The sequence below is a fragment of the Heterodontus francisci genome, chromosome 9 (genome assembly GCF_036365525.1).
Source record: "Heterodontus francisci isolate sHetFra1 chromosome 9, sHetFra1.hap1, whole genome shotgun sequence".
Lineage (NCBI taxonomy): Eukaryota > Metazoa > Chordata > Chondrichthyes > Heterodontiformes > Heterodontidae > Heterodontus > Heterodontus francisci.
Window position 1 is genome coordinate 45,686,650 of NC_090379.1, and position 18,582 is coordinate 45,705,231.

The window sequence follows — 18,582 nt, forward strand, 5'->3', positions numbered from 1 at the left end:
CGGGGCTAAAGTGTGGCGAGTCGAAGAGACTTAGCAGTTGGCAGGAGAAAAGACAGAGGCGCAAGGGGAGAGCCAACTGTGTAACAGCCCCGACAATCAAATTTTTCTGCAGCACCTGTGGAAGAGCCTGTCACTCTAGAATTGGCCTTTATAGCCACTCCAGGTGCTGCTCCACACACCACTGACCACCTCCAGGCGCTTACCCATTGTCTCTCGAGATAAGGAGGCCAAAGAAGGTGTCAGTACCTGACCAATATACTCACTTTGTGAGGACATGCTATGGTTCTAGGCGCATCATCTTCTTTCTGCTTCCTTGGCTTCATCCTATTTAGAATGACAAAAAACATCAAGACACATCAAAAATTAATATTTAGCACAATGATTCATGAAGCCCATTTTACACTCGTTCACTCAAATACTGATTGTTTTATAAATACATTAACTACAATTCACCCGGTTCTAGAAATTGCACAGCAAAACTTGCGTAAAGACAATGTCCTAAACTAAAGATTGCCTGGAGGGAAGATGCTAAATAACTTGTCACTGAATGCCCTGGAGTGGGTGTCTGCCTCATGACGAACTTTGCCAAAGCCCCTGCCACAAGAATCTCAATTAAATAATTGAAGCCCTGCACAAATTTAAGTTCAATCAAAAGAATTGATGAGGGGGTTAGAAAAACTATTTTACACACGAGTTAGAATGTGAAACTCTAGGTCAGCAATAGCTGTTGAAGCAGATTCTATACATTAAGGCAGCTTGAAAATTAAAAATAAGGAAGGATATGGGGCAGTAAGTAGGGGAGAAGACTAGGTGGCTCAAATGGAGAAAAACACTACACGAGATTTGAAGAGCCAAATGACTTGTGCAGAAACATTCTATGAACAAATTATTATCCTATTTGGAGAAGAGGGTGTGGAAAAGGGAAGGAAAGAAGATCAGTGGTGTCTCTGGGTGAAGACATAACTGGCAACGTGTTTTCAGAACCAAATCAACCCTCCAAGACAATCACAGTAATCTGATAACTGAGTCAGGCCATTTGGTTATGATTTGATTAATCAGTCTGGCTCACTAACAGAACATGGAATGGCAGACTGGTCATCACAGGCTGAGATTCTTTTTATCTGGCTTCCCATTACCAGTTGAACTAAATTCTTAGCAGGTAGGCTAATTATGGTTTGTTAAATATCGGGAAACCTACACGTAACTTAAGGGTAAACTGCACTGTTTTATTTGGTTAAATGCTCAGTATCTCTGCACACAGTTGGGAGTCCATAAACCTCAACCCTGCCATCCTGGGCCTAAGCTCACTGGACTTAGAACCTGGGAAGTAGAATAAGTGTTCCACATTAGACAACAGTAATCTCACTTGTGTGGATATCCAAGTAGCTTGATTTAGGGAAAGACTTAAATATGGTGATGCATTTCCACAAGTCAAACACCTGATTCACTTAAAAAGTTTCTTATTCTCCCCATTAATACAATACCCTAAAGTTGGGGATGCTGAGCTCACTAACGTAAATGGCTATTCAAATAGTATTCAATATTTAGTCCTTAAGTAGATTCACAAAGAAACAAACACACAACAGATAAGCTTTTCAAAAACACACTTTGCATTCCTCGTTGCTCTGAGATGGTGGCCATGTGCTTTTTTTTGAATCACAGCAGTCCATAGGGTAATGGTGCTCTATAGATTTGAAGGAATTGATGTTCTAAATACAATGCTTACCTTGCGAACTCTGCAAGTTGTTTTGGGTCAGAGAGATCAATGCCAGGTATCCCACCAGGGGGAAGTTTCTTCCCAGTCATGTATTCAGAGTAGTCAGGTGGAGAGTTTTCTCCAATGATCTGTTCCTCCACCACTGTTTCATGGTCAATGTCAGTCTTTTTATCATCTGAAAGACAAAAGAATATTTGGTATCCAAAGACCTCAAAATCTCTTCACATTCTAACTGGGTACGAGAGGTCACAGAGCTGGAGCCGTTTTATTGCTCAAGCGATTGAGCGATGCAAGATTAGGTTCCCATTTTCTAACACACTGCTTATCTCAATTAGTTTGTAGAAATTGAATACAGTTTAACATTACTATCCTAGAATTCCCTAACTAAAGCTATTGTGGAGCACTTTCAGCACAGAGTCTTCAGTGGCACAAGACGACAATTACCACATTTCAGGGTAACTGGAGATCAAAATTAAATGATTCCTTCCCTCTGATTCAGAATTGCAGAAATATTGATATTAAGAGTACCAATGCTGTCTATTAGCTACACTATTGTAGCAATCTACCACAATTTGATTTTCTTACTTGTCTCCGAAAGCAGACTTCCAGTTTTACATACAATTTCTTCCAACAGCAAGCACCAAATGCTGACACAATGATTCTGCAACTATGTGACAGCACAAAGGAATGGAATATAACAGTTCAAATATAACCATTGGTGGACTTCCATTTGTGGTTCTATAAATCTACAATAAATGTTGGGGAATATAAATGAGAAAAGGTCCATCAATTGGCACTTTCTTTCAAGCTCCCTGCTCACTATTCATTTGGGATGGAACCACAGCAGTGGAGGGCATTCGGCCATCTTGACTTTGGCAAGCAACTTTTTTTTTAAAGAAGCGATGAGGAATATGTCTACCTAGTGGATATGCAGAGCTGACACTTTTACTTTAAAAAAAATTACTGTCTGTAATATGGCCATTTTTATAACTGCTTCTAATCAACACAAACTGCATCAGTTTGAAGGAATCAATGAAATAAGTAATTACTAGCAGAGACCAAAGTATATATGGTCAAATTAATATACTTAACCAATTCCATCACCCTTCCCATGCCACCCACCCTCAACCATCCCAATCTATTCCATCCTTCCCATGCCACCCCTCAGATGCCATCCCCTCCCTCCCACACCATCTTTCCCAGGCCAACCCCATCCCATTCTTCCCATGCCACCCCCATCCCACATTTCCATATTGACCCTAATTCTGCAGTTAAATTAGTATACTTAACTGATCCCATCTCATCCATCCCTCCCATTCAGTCCCCACCCTCCATGCCATCCCCATCCTTCACATTAGATCCCTCTGATGCCATTCCATCCTTCCCATGCCACCCCTCTATCCCACTCCTCCCATCTCTCATATGCCACCCCCAATCCTCCCATCATCACCTCAGTCACTTTTTATATTTTAGCCCAATCTCTCTTTACCTTGTTATATTGGTTATATTTTACCTCAGTCTCGCTCTATTTTTTCTTTAAATTCTGTGATGTCAAATCTGTTTTATCCTAATTGGTGTGCAAATCTTTCCAACACCAATCACCAGAGTCTCACGTCTATTGTTCTAGCTAGACTAGGTAATTACCTGTCTCCCAGCTGGCCTTTGGCTTCTCATATGCAAATTGTGTGTGGCCATCTTTAGCTGTTCTGTTTTTTTTTAAAAAGGTTATTTGTAATAATGTCCTGTAAAATGTCTCAGGCAATGTTCCATACGACAAAATTAATACATTCCATTTGGCATGTGGGATTTCCGACACAGCGTCTGTATTTTATATTGGCTATATCTAACCTCTGTCTCGCTATTTGATATTACATTGATTAAATTTTACCTCAGTCTTTTTCAATTTTAGTAAAATCACCGCTCACTGTATGTATTGTTATGAAAATGGCTGTTTTATAATATTTTTTAAAGGAATTTAGTTTAATTTATATATAAGCTAAATAAATGTTGGACCAGATTTTTTTTTTTAAATCAAGAGGACAGTGAGGGAGCTGGATTGGCAACAGCGCTGCTGTTTGTCAAATGACTCGAGTTAAAGGTGAGCGGAAACCCTGGCAACAGGGGCAGAAAAGTGACAAGCACTCCTTTGATTGGACAAGCCCCGTAGCAACAGAACAACTGAAACGGGCAAAGAAACTCACCAAGCTGTTTGGTTGTTAGTCAGTGCATGTGTTTTACCTTCTGAAGGAACAGACTAGATTCTTGCAGAATGTTTTTTTTTAAATCAATTGCTTAAGTGTCAAAAAGAACAGAAGGCTACAACCCAGTTCCATTTCCCACAATTCCCCAAAAGGACTCTGTGAAGGCCACTATGTTGAGTTGTCCTGTTTCCTGTATTTCAAGAGTACTTCTCAATACCGCCTGAAGAGAACTAATTCTGAAAGATTCTAAAGATCCTGCCTGCGTGTGCTCGGAGGTTGGACCGTATGCTAGTTTGGTGCAGCGTGTCTCATCTGCTATTTTTTTTTTAAATGGGTGGGCAAGTGATCTGCCCCAGTGTTTTTTTTGTCTGTAATAGATCTCTGATCTAAAAATCCTTTTTTTTTCTTTCGGTTAACCCGTGTATATGTGTATGTGAAGGGACTTTTTAAAATGTAATGCTGAATTTTAAAGACTTGATTCATGTGATATTGTTTTACTTCATTGCTAGGTTAAGACTTGTTTCATAATAAACTGTTAATTTTGTTGCTCAGTAAAGAAACCTGGTTAGTATCTTCTATTCTGGGGAAAACAGTGTATCCGATTGACTGTCAGTAAGTGGGAAAAATTAAAGAATATGTTGTGACCTGTGGAGAAGTGAGACTGAATTAACAGTGCACTCCTCCCGCCTTGGTCCTAACAGTATGAGAACCGTGAACATACCCACTGTAGACTTAATCTTTCTTTTGGAGCCAAATCTAAATGGCAAAAAAGTTTTCATTTGCAGAACTCACCTCCCTCGCGGTGAAAAATGGGGCCGATAAACTTTCTGCTGGCTCCACCCAACAATCAATCAGAAAAATGTAGACAGACAGAAATTGCGTATTATAAATAGTAGTTAGCACTGTGACTGCAACTGAAAATGTCAACTGACACTCTCTAGAGTACTACTGCTGTTCACTGGACTTGCAATGTGGTGGGCCAAGCAGAGTCCTAAACACATTAATCTATGATTTTCTTGTATTCCAACTACTGTTGCTGTGACAGTTGTAAGCATTGCTGTAAAGGTTTTTTCTGGCACATATACACATCACAGGTTACTTTACCTGGATATTCTCCCTGCTGGCGAAGCAAAACAGTTTGCTACCAACTGAGCTGATGGGGGTGCTCATATTTTCAATTTTTTTTTGCATTCTATGGAAAGAAAAACCATCAGGAGCATTGCCTAGAAATCGGTGCTCAATTCTTTCATCAAGCAAAACAGACTGCTTGAAATTCCATCTTCCTCTCATCCCTTAAGTTAACAAGTTGAATTTCCTGATTATCTGCTTTCCATCTTACTTCAGAATATTTAACTATGTTTTAAAAAAGCACAGAGAACACTTCTCTTCCGCTGGATTCACTCTCAGCTGGATAGTGTACTCTGAATATCATATACTACATACAACATGCTGTTGTGTTCTGATATTGTAACGGAAGCGAGATATTGAGCAAAGTAGTGCAAGCTATATCCAACAATACAGCTTTGAGATCTAGAAGTTGATTGGAAACGGAATCTTTCTAAATCCATTAAAGATAATATTGTGCTTTAATTAGGATACAAATGCTACTAAGTTACACTTCCCCAAGGGAAATCAGTCTTAATTTAGAATACGGCTAAGCTTATTTCATTTCATATATTCCATCAACCAGCTTGCTGTAACGTTATTTTAATAGTGTAGTTTATCAAAGAATTTTCATGATTACTGATAAATTTTATTTGCTTGTATTAACCTCAAATTGTATGTACTATTTAATTCACCGAAAAGTTGACATTTAAAACTTCTTTAAACATACAATAGAACGAACAGAAATAAAGCATAACGCAATCCTGAATGCACCAGGATTCTCTCCATGCAATGTATACCATCATGCATTAAACATGGGCCCAAAACGGAGGTGCATGTAACCAAAAGAAACCACATTAGGTAACAGTGTGCTCTATGCAAGTATGAATTACAAATTGAGAAAAATGAATTTATCCTTTTTCACACAGTACAATTTATATCAAGAAAATATATTTTAGAATGTGTTAAACTAGAGTCAACACCTAGAATTTTTTTTTTTTTTTAAAAACGTCAACTGAGTTCTTTGCTATACCAGCTGCACAAATATCCTTCAGAAAAGTTCACATACTGTCAAATGTACACCAGCTCATTTTTATTTTGGTGAGAAAATATTATACACGACTGCCAGAAGACACATTGAGTGTTAAAATTATCCTGATGTGTAATACAAAACATCTTGAAGTCACTTCGCTACAACTTTTGTTGCACCCAATTTCTTAAAAAGCAATTGTATTTATATAGCAGCTTTAAATTGTAAAATATTCCAAAGCGCTTCAAAAGGAACCTTTCCAAACATATCTCAACACCAAGCCAGATAAGGAGATATTAGGGCAGATGACCAAAACCTTGGTTGAAGAGGGAGGTTTTAAGGGGAGTCTTAAAGGAGGTAGAGGCAATGAGGCGCTTAGGGATGGAATGCCAGGGCTTAGGCAACTGAAGGCATGGCCACCAATGCTGGAGTGACTGACGATCAGGGATGAGCAAGAGACTAGAATTGGAAAAGTGCAGATATCTTGGAGGTTTTTTTTATTCTTTCAGGGGATGTGAACATTGCTGGCTAGGCCAGTATTTATTGCCCATCCCTAATTGCCTTTGAGAAGGTGGTGGTGACTCCACCTTCTTGAAATGCTGCAGCCCTTTTGCTGTAGGCACACCCACAGTACTGTTAGGAAGGGAGTTCCAGGTTTTTGACCCAGCAACAGTGAAAGAACAGTGTGGCACAGTGGTTAGCACCGCAGCCTCACAGCTCCAGTGACCCGGGTTCAATTCTGGGTACTGCCTGTGTGGAGTTTGCAAGTTCTCCCTGTATCTGCGTGGGTTTCCTCCCACATGCCAAAGACTTGCAGGTTCATAGGTAAATTGGCCATATAAATTGCCCCTAGTATAGGTAGGTGCTAGGGAAATATAGGGACAGATGGGGATGTGGTAGGAATATGGAATTAGTATAGCATTAGTATAAATGGGTGGTTGATGGTCGGCACAGACTCGGTGGGCCGAAGGGCCTGTTTCAGTGCTGTATCTCTAAATAAACTAAATAATAAAATATAGTTCCAAGTCAGTATGGTGTGTGACTTGGAGGGGAACTTGCTGGTGGTGGTGTTCCCATGCATCTGCTGCCCTTGTCCTTTTAGTTGGTAGAGGTTTGGAAAATGCTGTCGAAGAAGCCTTGGTGAGTTGCTGCAGTGCATCTTGTAGAAGGTACACACTGTTGCTACTGTGCGTCAGTGGTGGATGGAGTGAATGTTTAAGGTGGCAGATGGGGTACCAATCGAGCAGGCTGGTTTGGTTTGTCCTGGATGTGTCGAGCTTCTTGAATGTTGTTGAAGCTGCACTCATCCAGGCAAGTGATGAGTATTCCATCACACACCTGACTTGCGGCTAGTAGATAGTGGACAGGCTTTGGGGAGTCAGGAACGGAGTTACTCACCAAAGAATTCCCAGCCTCTGACCTGCTTATGTAGCTATAGTATTTATATGGCTAGTCCAAGTTTCTGGTTAATGGTAACCCCCAGGATGTGCATGCCATTGAATGTCATGGGGAGATGGTTAGATTCTCTCTTACTGGAGATGGTCATTCATTCCACACAAGTGCCACTTATCAGCCCAAGCCTGAACGTTGTTCAGATCTTGCTGCATGTGGGCATGGAATGCTTCACTATCTAAGGAGTTGCGAATGCAGTGTTCAGTACCATTAATCAGCAAACATCCCCACTTTTGACCTTAGGATGGAGGGAAGGTCATTGAGGAAGCAGCTGAACATAGTTAGGCCCAAGACACTACCCTGAGGGTTTTTAGGAGGTAGAGATAGGGTGGGATGAGGCCATGAGGGATTTGAGAACAAGGATAAGAATTTTAAAATTGAGGCGTTGCTTAACCAGGAACCAATGTAGGTCAACAAACACAGGGATGATAGGGGAGACTTGAGAGTTAGGGCATAGACAGCAGAATTTTGGATGACTTCAAGTTTAAGGAGGGTGAAAGATTGGAGGCTGGCCACAACTGACTTGGCATAGTCAAGTCTAGAGACTTTAAGGTTTTTAATCAGAGCGGAGGCAGGCACAGAGTTTGGCAATGTTACAGAGATGGAAATAGGCAGTCTTAGTGATACCACAGATTAATGGTTAGAAGCTCAGCCTGGGATCAAATATGACAGAGTTGTGAACAGGCTGGTTCAGCCTTAGGCAGTTGCCAGGGTGAGGGACAGAGTCAATGGCTAGTAACAGTTTGTGGCAGGGACTAGAGACAAAAATTTTGGTCTAGCCAATATTTAGTTGAAGTAATTTCTGTTCAGCCTATACTGGATATCAAACCAATAATTTCAAGATAATGGAAGGGTCAAGAGAGGTGGTGGAGAGACAGACCTGGATGTCAGTGTACATGTGGAAAGTAACAGTTCTTTTGAAGGGCATCGCCAAGGGGCAGCATGTAGTGAGAAATACAAGGGGGCCCAAGGACAGATCCTTGGGACACTAAAGGTAACAGTGTGGGAGCAGGAAGAGAAGCCACTGCAGGTGATTCTCTGGCTACGACGGGATAGATAAAAATGGAACCAGGTGAGTAGTACCATAGTTGGAAAATGGAGGAGATACGTTACAGGATGGTGGTGTGGTCAACCATGTTAAAGCTACAGACAGGTCGAGTAGGGACAGTCTACCACTGCAGTCACACAGGATGCCATGTGACTTTGGTAAAAACCATTTCGGTACAGTGGCAGGATTGGAAACCTGATTGGAGGGTTTCAAAAATGGAGTTCGGGAAAGCTGGGCACTGATTTGAGAGACAACAACACGTTAAACAACTTTGGAGAAGGAAGGGAGGTTGTAGACGGGGAGGTAGATGCAAGGGCGGAGGAGTGATAGTGGTAGATTTGAAGCAGAGGGGGCAGAATCTAAGGAGAGCCTTTAACATCAGCTAACATGAAGGCCAAAAAGGGAAGTTGGGTGGTCAGCAGTTTAGTGGGAATAGAGTTGAAGGTGCAGGTGGTGGTTCTCATGGACAAGATGAGGTTGCAGAGGGCACAAGGGGAGATAGGAGGGACGAAAGCCAGAGAAAAATGCGAGTTTAGGACTAGGGCAGGAGGAGATCTTAGGCCTGGTGCTTTAGGGGAACAAAGTGACTCCTGACAACGCAGCAGCCCGCTGATGTCAGAGTGCGCCAATCTGCACACATGCGCAGCTACATCTTGCCAGGACTAAGTGGCATGTGCGCTAAAGCATCGTCGGATACCCAGGCCTCACTCAGCTGAATGGGAGATTGAGGCTGGAGCTCTTCCCTCTCGGCAACTCGCTCCAGGCCTTGTTGTTCCCCCGCCCCACTCGTCTGGCCAATTGTTCCTCGCCCCCCCCCCCCCCAATCCAGCTGCTAGCTCTGTGTCGCGCCACTTCCCTCCTCTTAGCCACTCGCTCCTACGTCACTCCTTGATTCTTCAGGCGGCACATGGAGAACGATCAAATGTGGCAGCGAGTGGCCAAGAGGAGGTAAGCAGCACGGCCTCGAGCTCGAGCAACCAACCGGAGAGCTGGGTGGCGCGATCAGGGAACAATCAGCCAAGGGAGTGGTTGGGGGGGGGGGGGGGAGGGGGGGAGAGGAAGCAAGCGAGCAGTGGCAATTCACTATCTTCCAATGGAAATTCAATCATAAAATTCCTTTTGTATTTAATATGATTGCTGGAATATTAAATGGATCTGAGAATTACAGTTAGTATCCTATAGCTACATAGCACATTACTGAGCTTCCATCTAACTTAATATAAGGCTAGTTTGCTAGAACGATCTAGCCATAAGCATTTCCGGTGATGAATTGAGCAGTGCTATCTTTAATCCTGACAGCTGCCTGAACATCGCAGACACTGACATTCCAGCTGAAGAGCCTGCATTTGCACATGTGCAAGTACTGCGCCAGCTACTGGTTGCACTGTCAGCAAACACAGCCTTAGGGGAAAGGTGGGAAGTTGCAGAGGCAGCTGAACAGATGGCCTCAATCTTAGTGACAATGAGGTCCATGAGTTCCTCTGATTTGTGAAGTGGAGGGTGGAGGAGACAGGAGAGAAAAAAAAACAGGGATTTTTTGCATTTCAGGACAATTCTGGAATAGGTGAGCAGTTTTAGCAGGCAAGAGGAGGACCTGATTGTGCTTTTTACGGCCCAGCCAGATCTGGCAGTTATTTCACACAACGCCAACATCAAGTATTGGGGTTATTGGTAATATTTGATCTATTTAGTTTGAAGATGGGCTTCAAATGTTTGAAATCAAATTATGCATTTCCATGTGTTCAATCTTTCTTGCACTACTTATTAGAATTGTGCACTGGAGCCCTACATTGGAACTGCAGTGCTTCACACAGTAAACAGACAGGTGATGTCATGAGGACAGGCACCTAATTTAGCTTTTTTTCCCCAAATGAAAGCACGCGTGCACTCTCAGATTATGCTAACAGAACTTCCAATATCCAAGAAAAAGAGTTATGCCTAGTCGTAAGCATAACAAAATATTTGAACATTTCTTCCCCCATCCTTTTATATCGCTCGAGTCTGGAAATTAACAGTACAGTTGGAGGAGATGCCATGTCATTGCTAGGCATATTGAGAATAGATGATACATGAAATATTTCATGTCGTTGATTTCAATAAACCAACAAAGAAAGGGAAAAAAACAAAGAAATCGGCAACTTATTTACCTGATACACCAATGTGGTTAATTTAAAATGATCAGTTTCTCCAAATTAAAAGGAGTATTTTAGAGGAATCCAAGCATTGCAATAAATACCAATACTTCTGCATCAAGAGTGAAGCAACACTGGGTGTTTAAGAACCAAAAGTTTAATCAAATTTTTCCTTCTAATGAAAGGGAAACAAGATCCATAAAACTAGGACTTCGTACCACCAAAAACGTGGCTGAAATAAGCTGTGATTTAAAAAAATATATTTATTCACAGGATGTGCCCATAGCTGGCAAGGCTAGAGTTTATTGACCATTCCTATACAACTGAGTGGCAGGATGGTTAACAGTCAACCATATTCTTGAGTCTGGAACAACAAATAGGTCAGACCGGGTAAGGACAGCAGATTTCCTTCTCTAAAGAACATTAGCAAACCAGATGGGCTTTTACAAGAATCTGGTAGTTACACGATCACCATTACTGATGCTAGCTTCTTATTCCAGATTTATTTAATTCAATTTAAATTCCCCAACTGCCATGATGGGATTTCAGGTCTCTGGATCATTAAATTAGTAACATAACCAGAATGCTACCATACTCTTAAAATCAACTGAAAACCTTAAATGAAAACTACTAGAATAGAGTAGTCCAGAAAGAAAAAGGGAGATATAAAGCAGATCAAGATGGGTTTGGAGTTTATGTTCAAAATCATAAGGGGCTTAGAGAGTAAACGAAGAGAAACCATTCCCATTGGCAGAAGAGTCAAAAACCAGAGGACACAGATTTACATCGGCAATAGAACCAAAGTGGACATGAGGAAAAACTTTTCTTATGCAGTGAGTGGTTACAATCTGGAATGCGCTACTCGAAAAGGTGGTGAAGGGAGATTCAATCATGGCTTTCAAAGGGAAATTGGATAAGCAGCAGAAAGAAAAATATTTGCAGGCTGGGATACAGACAGGCAAAGAGCCAGGGAGTGAGACCAGCTAAATTGCTCTTGGAGAACCAGCATAAGCTCAAGCCATTAAAAAGGCCTTTTTCTGTACTGTTACCATTGTGTTTTCATGTGCATAAATGCAGAGTGTGACAAATATGGTTGATAAACCACAGGCTAAACTTGCCACTTGGGATTACGATTATGGTGGCAAAATAGAGACCTGGTTCAAGCAAGGGCAGGAATGGGAACTTAACATTCTTGGCTATTCAAGAACAGCCACAACTTGTAATAAAACTTCCCATGGCACTTTACAGGAGCGTAATAAAGTAAAATTTGATACTGAGCCACAAGAATGTTAGAACAGTTGGCTAAAAACTTAGTCAAATAGGTAGTTTTAAAGAAGCTTCTTAAAAGGAGAAAAGGGGTGTAGAGAGGCAGAAGAGGTTTGGAGGTGGGGTGAGGGAAATCCCAAAGCTTAAGGCCTAGACAGGTAAAGCTACAGCCACCAATGGTAGAAAAATTTAAAAATTGGGGATGCTCAAGTGACCAGAATTAGAGGAGTGCAGATATCTTGGAGATTTGTGGGGCTAGAAGAGTTTATAGATATAGGGAAGGATGAGGCCATGGAGGGACTGGAAAACAAGGATGAGAATTTTAAAATTGAGGCATTGTTTGACCAGCAACCAATGCAGGTCAGCAAGCACAGGGATAATGGATGAAGAGAGTTTAGTGCAAGGGCACAGAGCGTTTTGGAAGACCTCACATTTACGGAGGGTGGGAGGCCAGCACAGAGTGCGTTGGAATAGTCAAATCTATAAATAACAAACGTACAATGAAGGTTTCAGCAGCAGATGAGCTGAGATAAGGAGGTCATCAGGTACGGAGGTAGAAATAGGCAGTCTTGGTAATGGCGCGGACGTGTGGTCTGAACTTATCGTGGGGGTCAAATATGAAGTTTGATTCAGCCTCATACAGTTGCTGGAGAGGGATGAAGTCAAAACTAAAAACAAAAAGTGCTGGAAATACTCAGCAGGTCTGGCAGCATCTGTGGAGAGAGAAGCAAAGTTAACGTTTCAGGTCTGTGACCTTTTATCAGAACTGGCAAAGTTTAGAAAAGTATTAGGTTTTAAGCAAGTGAAGGGGAGGTGGTTGGGGGAAAGAGAACAAAGGGGAAGGTGTTTGATTGATAGGGCAGGAGAGATTAAATAACAAAGCTGTCCTCGGACAAAGACAAAGAGTGCGTTAATGCTTCTGGTGAAAGACAAAGCATTAGTCCAGAGAAAGTGTTAAATAGCAGAATAATAAGCAGCTCTGACCACACGAAAAGCAGGCACGTGGTTAAAAAGTAAAATATGAAAAAAAAAGCCAGTCATGCTCTGAAGTTATTGAACTCAATGTTCAGTCTGCAAGGCTGTAGAATGCCTAAATCGAAAGATCAGGTACTGCTCCCCGAGCTTGCATTGATGTTCACTGGAGCAGGCCAGATAGAAATGTTGGCATTAGAGCGGGGGGGGCGCAAGTGTTGAAATGGCAAGCAACCGGAAGCTCGGGTCTTGCTCTCGGACTGAGTGGAGGTGTTCCGCAAAGCAGTCACCCAATCTGCATTTGGTCGCCCCAATGTAGAGACTGCATTGTGACAGCGAATACAGTAAACGAAATTGAATGAAGTACAAGTAAATCGCTGCTTCACCTGAAGGGAGTGTTTGGGGCCTTGGATATTGAGGAGAAAGGAGGTAAAAGGGCAGGTATTACACCACCTGCAATTGCATGAGAAGGGGACGAGGTGTCGGGGATAATGGAAGAGTGGACCAGGGTGTCAAAGAGGGAACGTGCCATTTGGAATGCTGACAGGGGAAGGGAAGATGCATTCGGTGGTGGCATCATGCTGCAGGTGGTAGAAATGGCGGAGGATGTCGAGGCTGGTGGGATGGGAAGTGAGGACAAGGGGAACCCTGTCCCAGTTCTGGGAGGGAGAGGAAGGGGTGAGGGCATAAGAGTGGGAAATGGGCTGGACAGTTGAAGGCCTGTCAAGTACAGTGGGGGGCATCCTCGGATAAGGAAAAAGGAAGACATAACAGAAGTGCTGTTGTGGAAGGTTACATCAGAGCAGATGCGTCGGAGTTAGAAAAACTGGGAGAATGGAATGGAGTCCTCACAGGAGGTAGGATGTGAAGTGTAGTTGATGTAGCTGTGGGAGCCAGTGCCCACACCTCCATTACCCCAACACCTCATCCCCTTCCCACAGCACCTTCCCATGCAATTGTAGGTGGTGTAATATCTGCCCCATTACCTCCTCTCTCCTCACAATCCAAGGCCCCAAACACTCCCTCCAGGTGAAGCAGCGATTTACTTGTACTTTCCATTTAGTATGTTGCATTCGTTGCTTACAATGCAGTCTCCTCTACATTGGGGAGACCAAACGCAGATTGGGTGACTGCTCTGCAGAATACCTCCACTCAGTCCGATAGCATGACCCCGAGCTTCCGGTTGCTTGCCATTTCAATACTTCCCCCTGCTCTCATGCCAACATTTGTGTCTTTGGCCTGCTCCAGTGAGCATAATGCAAGTTTGAGGAGCACCACCTGATCTTTCATTTAGGCACTCTACAGCCCTGCGGACTGAACATCAAGTTCAATATCAGTGTATGGCTAGCTTTTTAAAAAAATATTAAATTTTTTTAACCATGTGCCTGCTTTTCATGTAGTCAGAGCTGCTCATTATTCTGCTAACACCCTCCTCTCTGGACTGATGCTTTGTCTTTCACCATAAGCACTAACACACTCTTTGCCTTTGTCCAAGGACAACGTTATTGAATCTCTCCTGACCTCTGCCATATCTTCCCCTTTGTTCTCTCCCCCACCCCCCACTTCACTTGCTTAAAACCTAATTCTTTTTTAACTTTTGCCAGTTCTGATGAAAGGTCACAGACCTGAAACATTAACTTTGCTTCTCTCTCCACAAATGCTGTCAGGCCTGCTGAGCATTTCTAGCACTTTTTGTTTTTATTTCAGATTTCTAGCATCTACAGTATTTTGCTTTTATTTTTAGAGGGATGAGAGGTGTAAAAATAGGATAATAGTACGAGATTTCAACTTCCCCAATATTAACTGGGATAGACTTAGCGCAAAAGGCTTAAAGTGGGCAGAATTCTTAAAGTGCAGGAGAGCTTTTTAAGCCAGCACGTAGAAAGTCTTACAAGAGAAGGGGCAGTACTGGAGCTAATCCTAGAGAATGAAGCCGGACAAGTGGTAGAAGTGTCAGTGGGGGAGCATTTCAGGGATAGTGACCACAACTAAGATTTAAAGTAGTTATGGAAAAAGACAAAGATGGACTGGATATAAAAGTTACTGAATTGGGGGATGGCCGATTTCAATATGATAAAACAGGATCTGGCCAAAGTGGACTGGGAACAGCTACTTGTAGGCAAGTCTACATTAGACCAGAGTCATTCAAGGAAAGAGAGTGTGTTCAGGGCCAACATGTTCCCATAAAGGTGAAGGGTAGGACCAACAAGTCCAGGAAACCCTGGATGTCACACGATATAGAGGATTGGATAAAGGGAAAAAAAAAGAAAGTCTGATGGCAGATTCAGAGGGCTCAAAACAGCGGAGGCCCTAGAGGAGTATAAAGTGTAGGGGGATACTTAAAAAAAGTAATGAGAGCAAAGAGGGGACATGAAAAAACACGAGTGGGCAAGATAAAGGAAAATCCTACGGCATTTTATGTATATTAAGGGCAAGAGGATAACCAGGGAAAGAGTAGGGCCCATTAGGGACCAAAGTGGCAATGTGTGTGTGGAGCCAGAGGACGTAGCTGAGGTTTTAAATGATTACTTTTCATCTGTGTTCGCTATGGAGGAGGACCATGTAGGTGGAGAGATCAGGGAGGGAGATTGTGATAGACTCGAACATATTAGCATTGAAAGAGAGGAGGTTTGAGCGGGCTTAAAAGTGGATAAATCCCCAGACCCAAATGAGATGTATGCCAGACTAAGTGAGGCAAGGGAGGAGATAGCAGGGGCTCTGAAATTTTCAAATCATCTCTGGCCACAGGAGGTGCAGAGGACTAGAGGAAAACGAATGTTGTACCATTATTCAAGGGTAGCAGGAAAAAAAAAACAGGTAATTAGAGGCCAATGAGTCCATCAGTGGTGGGGAAATTACTGGAAAATATTCTGAGGGACAGGATTAATCTCCACTTGGAGAGGCAGGGATTAATCAAGGATTGTCAGCATGGCTTTGTCAGGGGGATATCATGCCTAACAAACTTGATTGAATTTTTCGAGGCAGTGCCTAGGTGCGTAGATAAGGGTAAAGCAGTTGATGTAGTCTACATGGACTTCAGTAAGGCTTCTAATAAGGTCCCGCATGGGAAATTGGTTGAGAAGGTAAGAGCCCATGGGATCCAGGGCAATTTGGCAAATTGGATCAAAATTGGCTTAGTGGCAGGAGGCAGAGGGTGATGGTTGTTTTTGCGAGTAGAAGCCGTGTGTTCGGTGGTGTATCACAGAGCGCGGTTCTGGGACCCTTGCTGTTTGCAGTGTACATTAATGATTTAGTCATGAATATAGGAGGTATGATCAGCAAGTTCACAGACGACATGAAAATTGGTGGTGTTGTAAATAGTGAGGAGGAAAGCCTTAGATTACAGGATGATATAGATGGGCTGGTAAGATGGGCAGAGCAGTGGCAAATGAAATTCAATCCTGAGAAATGAGAGGTGATGTATTTTGGGAGGACTAACAAGGCAAGGGAATATACAATGGGTGGTAAGACCCTAGGAAGTACAGAGAGTCAGACGGACCTTGGGGTGCTTGCCCATGGATCACTGAAGGTAGTAGCATCACAGGTAGATAAAGGTGGCTAGGAAGGCATATGGGATACTTGCCTTTATTAGCCGAGGCATAGTATATAAGAGCAGGGAGGTTATGCTGGAGTTGTATAAAATGCTAGTTAGGCCACAGATGGAATACTGCGTACAGTTCTGGTCACTACACTATAGGAAGGATGTGACTGCACTGGAGAGGGTGCAGAGGAGATTCACTAGGATGTTGCCTGGGCTGCAGCATTTCAGCAAAGAGAGACTGAAAAGGCTAGGGTTGTTTTCCTTAGAGCAGAGAAGGCTGAGGGGAGACCTGATAGAGCTATACAAAATTATGAGGGACATAGAGTAGATTGGAAGAAACTTGTTCCCTTAGCGGAGGTGTCAACCAGGGAGCATAGACTTAAGGTAAGGGTCAGAAGGTTTAGAGGGGATATGAGAATTTTTTTTTTTTTATATACACTGCCAGAAGGTGTGGTAAAGGCAGGAACACTCAACATTGAAGTAGTATTTAGATGAGCACTTGAAACACCATAGCATACAAGACTACGGGCCAAGTGCTGGAAAATGGGATTAGGATAGGTGCTTGATGGCCGGCACAGACACGATGGGCCTGTTTCCGTGCTGTATAACTCTGACCCTTAAGTCGTAGCTAGGGAAAAGAGTTTGCAGCAAGCGCCGAAAGCAATTACTTCTGTCTTCCCAACATTTAGTTCGAGGAAATTTCTGCTCATCCGGTACTGGATGTTGGAACAAGCAATCTAATAATTTAGCAACAGTGGAGGCGTCGATAGAGGTGGTGGTAAGGTAGAGCTGGGTGTCAGTGTACATGTGAAAACTAACACTATTTTTGGATGATCTTGCTAAGGGGCAGAATGTAGATGAGATATAGGATGGGCCCAAGGTTAGATTCTTGGAAGGTCACCACAGCTAACAATTCAGGAGGAATAGGGAAGAAATCAAGAAATCTACAGGTAGTTGGCAATATTGATCAAATATACTGTTACAGCTCCAGAAAGGATGATACGCTTGAAGTTCAAATGCAGTATCTTTTTGGTTTTGAGTTAAGGAAAAAAGAATCTGTTACACTGCTGCACACATACTAAAGACCACCAAATTGTGGGAAGGAGATCAGCAAGCAAATTTCAGAAGGAAGCAAAAACAATATAACAGTGATAATAGGGAACTTCAATTATCCCAACATTGACTGCTGTGGGATCAAGGTAGGAAGAAAACACAATGTAAATGGCGAGGAGGCGAGAATTTCCAAAATGGGTTCAGGAAAACTTTGGTCCTTGTGTTTCCACTTCAACAATGCAAGAATTAGTGCTGAATCTAGTTCTCTGGAATGAATTGGGATAACTGGAAGGTGTTTCAGTGGGTAAGCATTTGGAAAAGTAATCATGTCATTAAGATTAGAATAGTTATGGAAAAGATACTCAACTGAAAGATGGCTAATTTAGTGAGTTAAAAAGGGATCTGGATCAGGTAGATCAGGAACAAAGAACAGCAGGTAAAACAGTAAACAAGCAAGGAAGAGAGGGGAATGCGTGTAATCTGTACCTGAACCATGAAGGTCAAAAGGACATCCTAAGCTAGAGCTCCCTGGGAAACTGAAATTAAAATGAAACAAAAAAAGAAAGCTATGATAAATGTCAGGTACATAATACAGTAAAAGAACCAAAACGGAATGCAGGAAGTGCAAAGGAGAACTGAAAAAGGATAAATAAAGGGTATGAGAAATTATTAGCAGGTAACATAAAAGGGAACAATATGTATTTCATAACCATAGTTTAAAAGATAGTCAAAGGAATGGCAGGGCCAATTAGGGAGTCTAAAGCAGAGAGCATAGCCAAGGTAGTAAATGAGTACTTTGTATCTGTCTTCACAAACAGAATGCTGCCATCATTGTAAAGGGTAGAGAAATTGTACAGGATAAAAATAAAGAGATACTTCAAAGTAGAAAAGTCACCCAGTCTGGATGGGATGAATCATAAGTTGCTGATAGAGCAAGGGTGGAAATAGCAGAGGCTCGGGCCACCACCTTTCAATCCTCAAAAAAGCAAAATTCTGTTTTGGATTTCCAGCATCTGCAGTAACAGAAAATGCTGGAGATACTAAGCAGGTCTGGCAACATCTGTGG

General features: G+C 42.4%; 1 protein-coding gene across 1 annotated transcript in view; it reads right to left on the minus strand.

Moving 5' to 3' along the window:
* The window catches only part of yy1a (YY1 transcription factor a), a 41,803-nt gene that overhangs the window by 14,952 nt on the left and 8,269 nt on the right, over nucleotides 1-18,582 (minus strand). Inside the window, exons 2-3 of the mRNA XM_068038947.1 lie at nucleotides 1,727-1,892; nucleotides 264-324 (exon numbers count right to left, since the gene is read on the minus strand). Of these exons, the coding sequence (XP_067895048.1) occupies nucleotides 264-324; nucleotides 1,727-1,892 (227 nt within the window). The remainder of the gene's footprint in view (nucleotides 1-263; nucleotides 325-1,726; nucleotides 1,893-18,582) is intronic.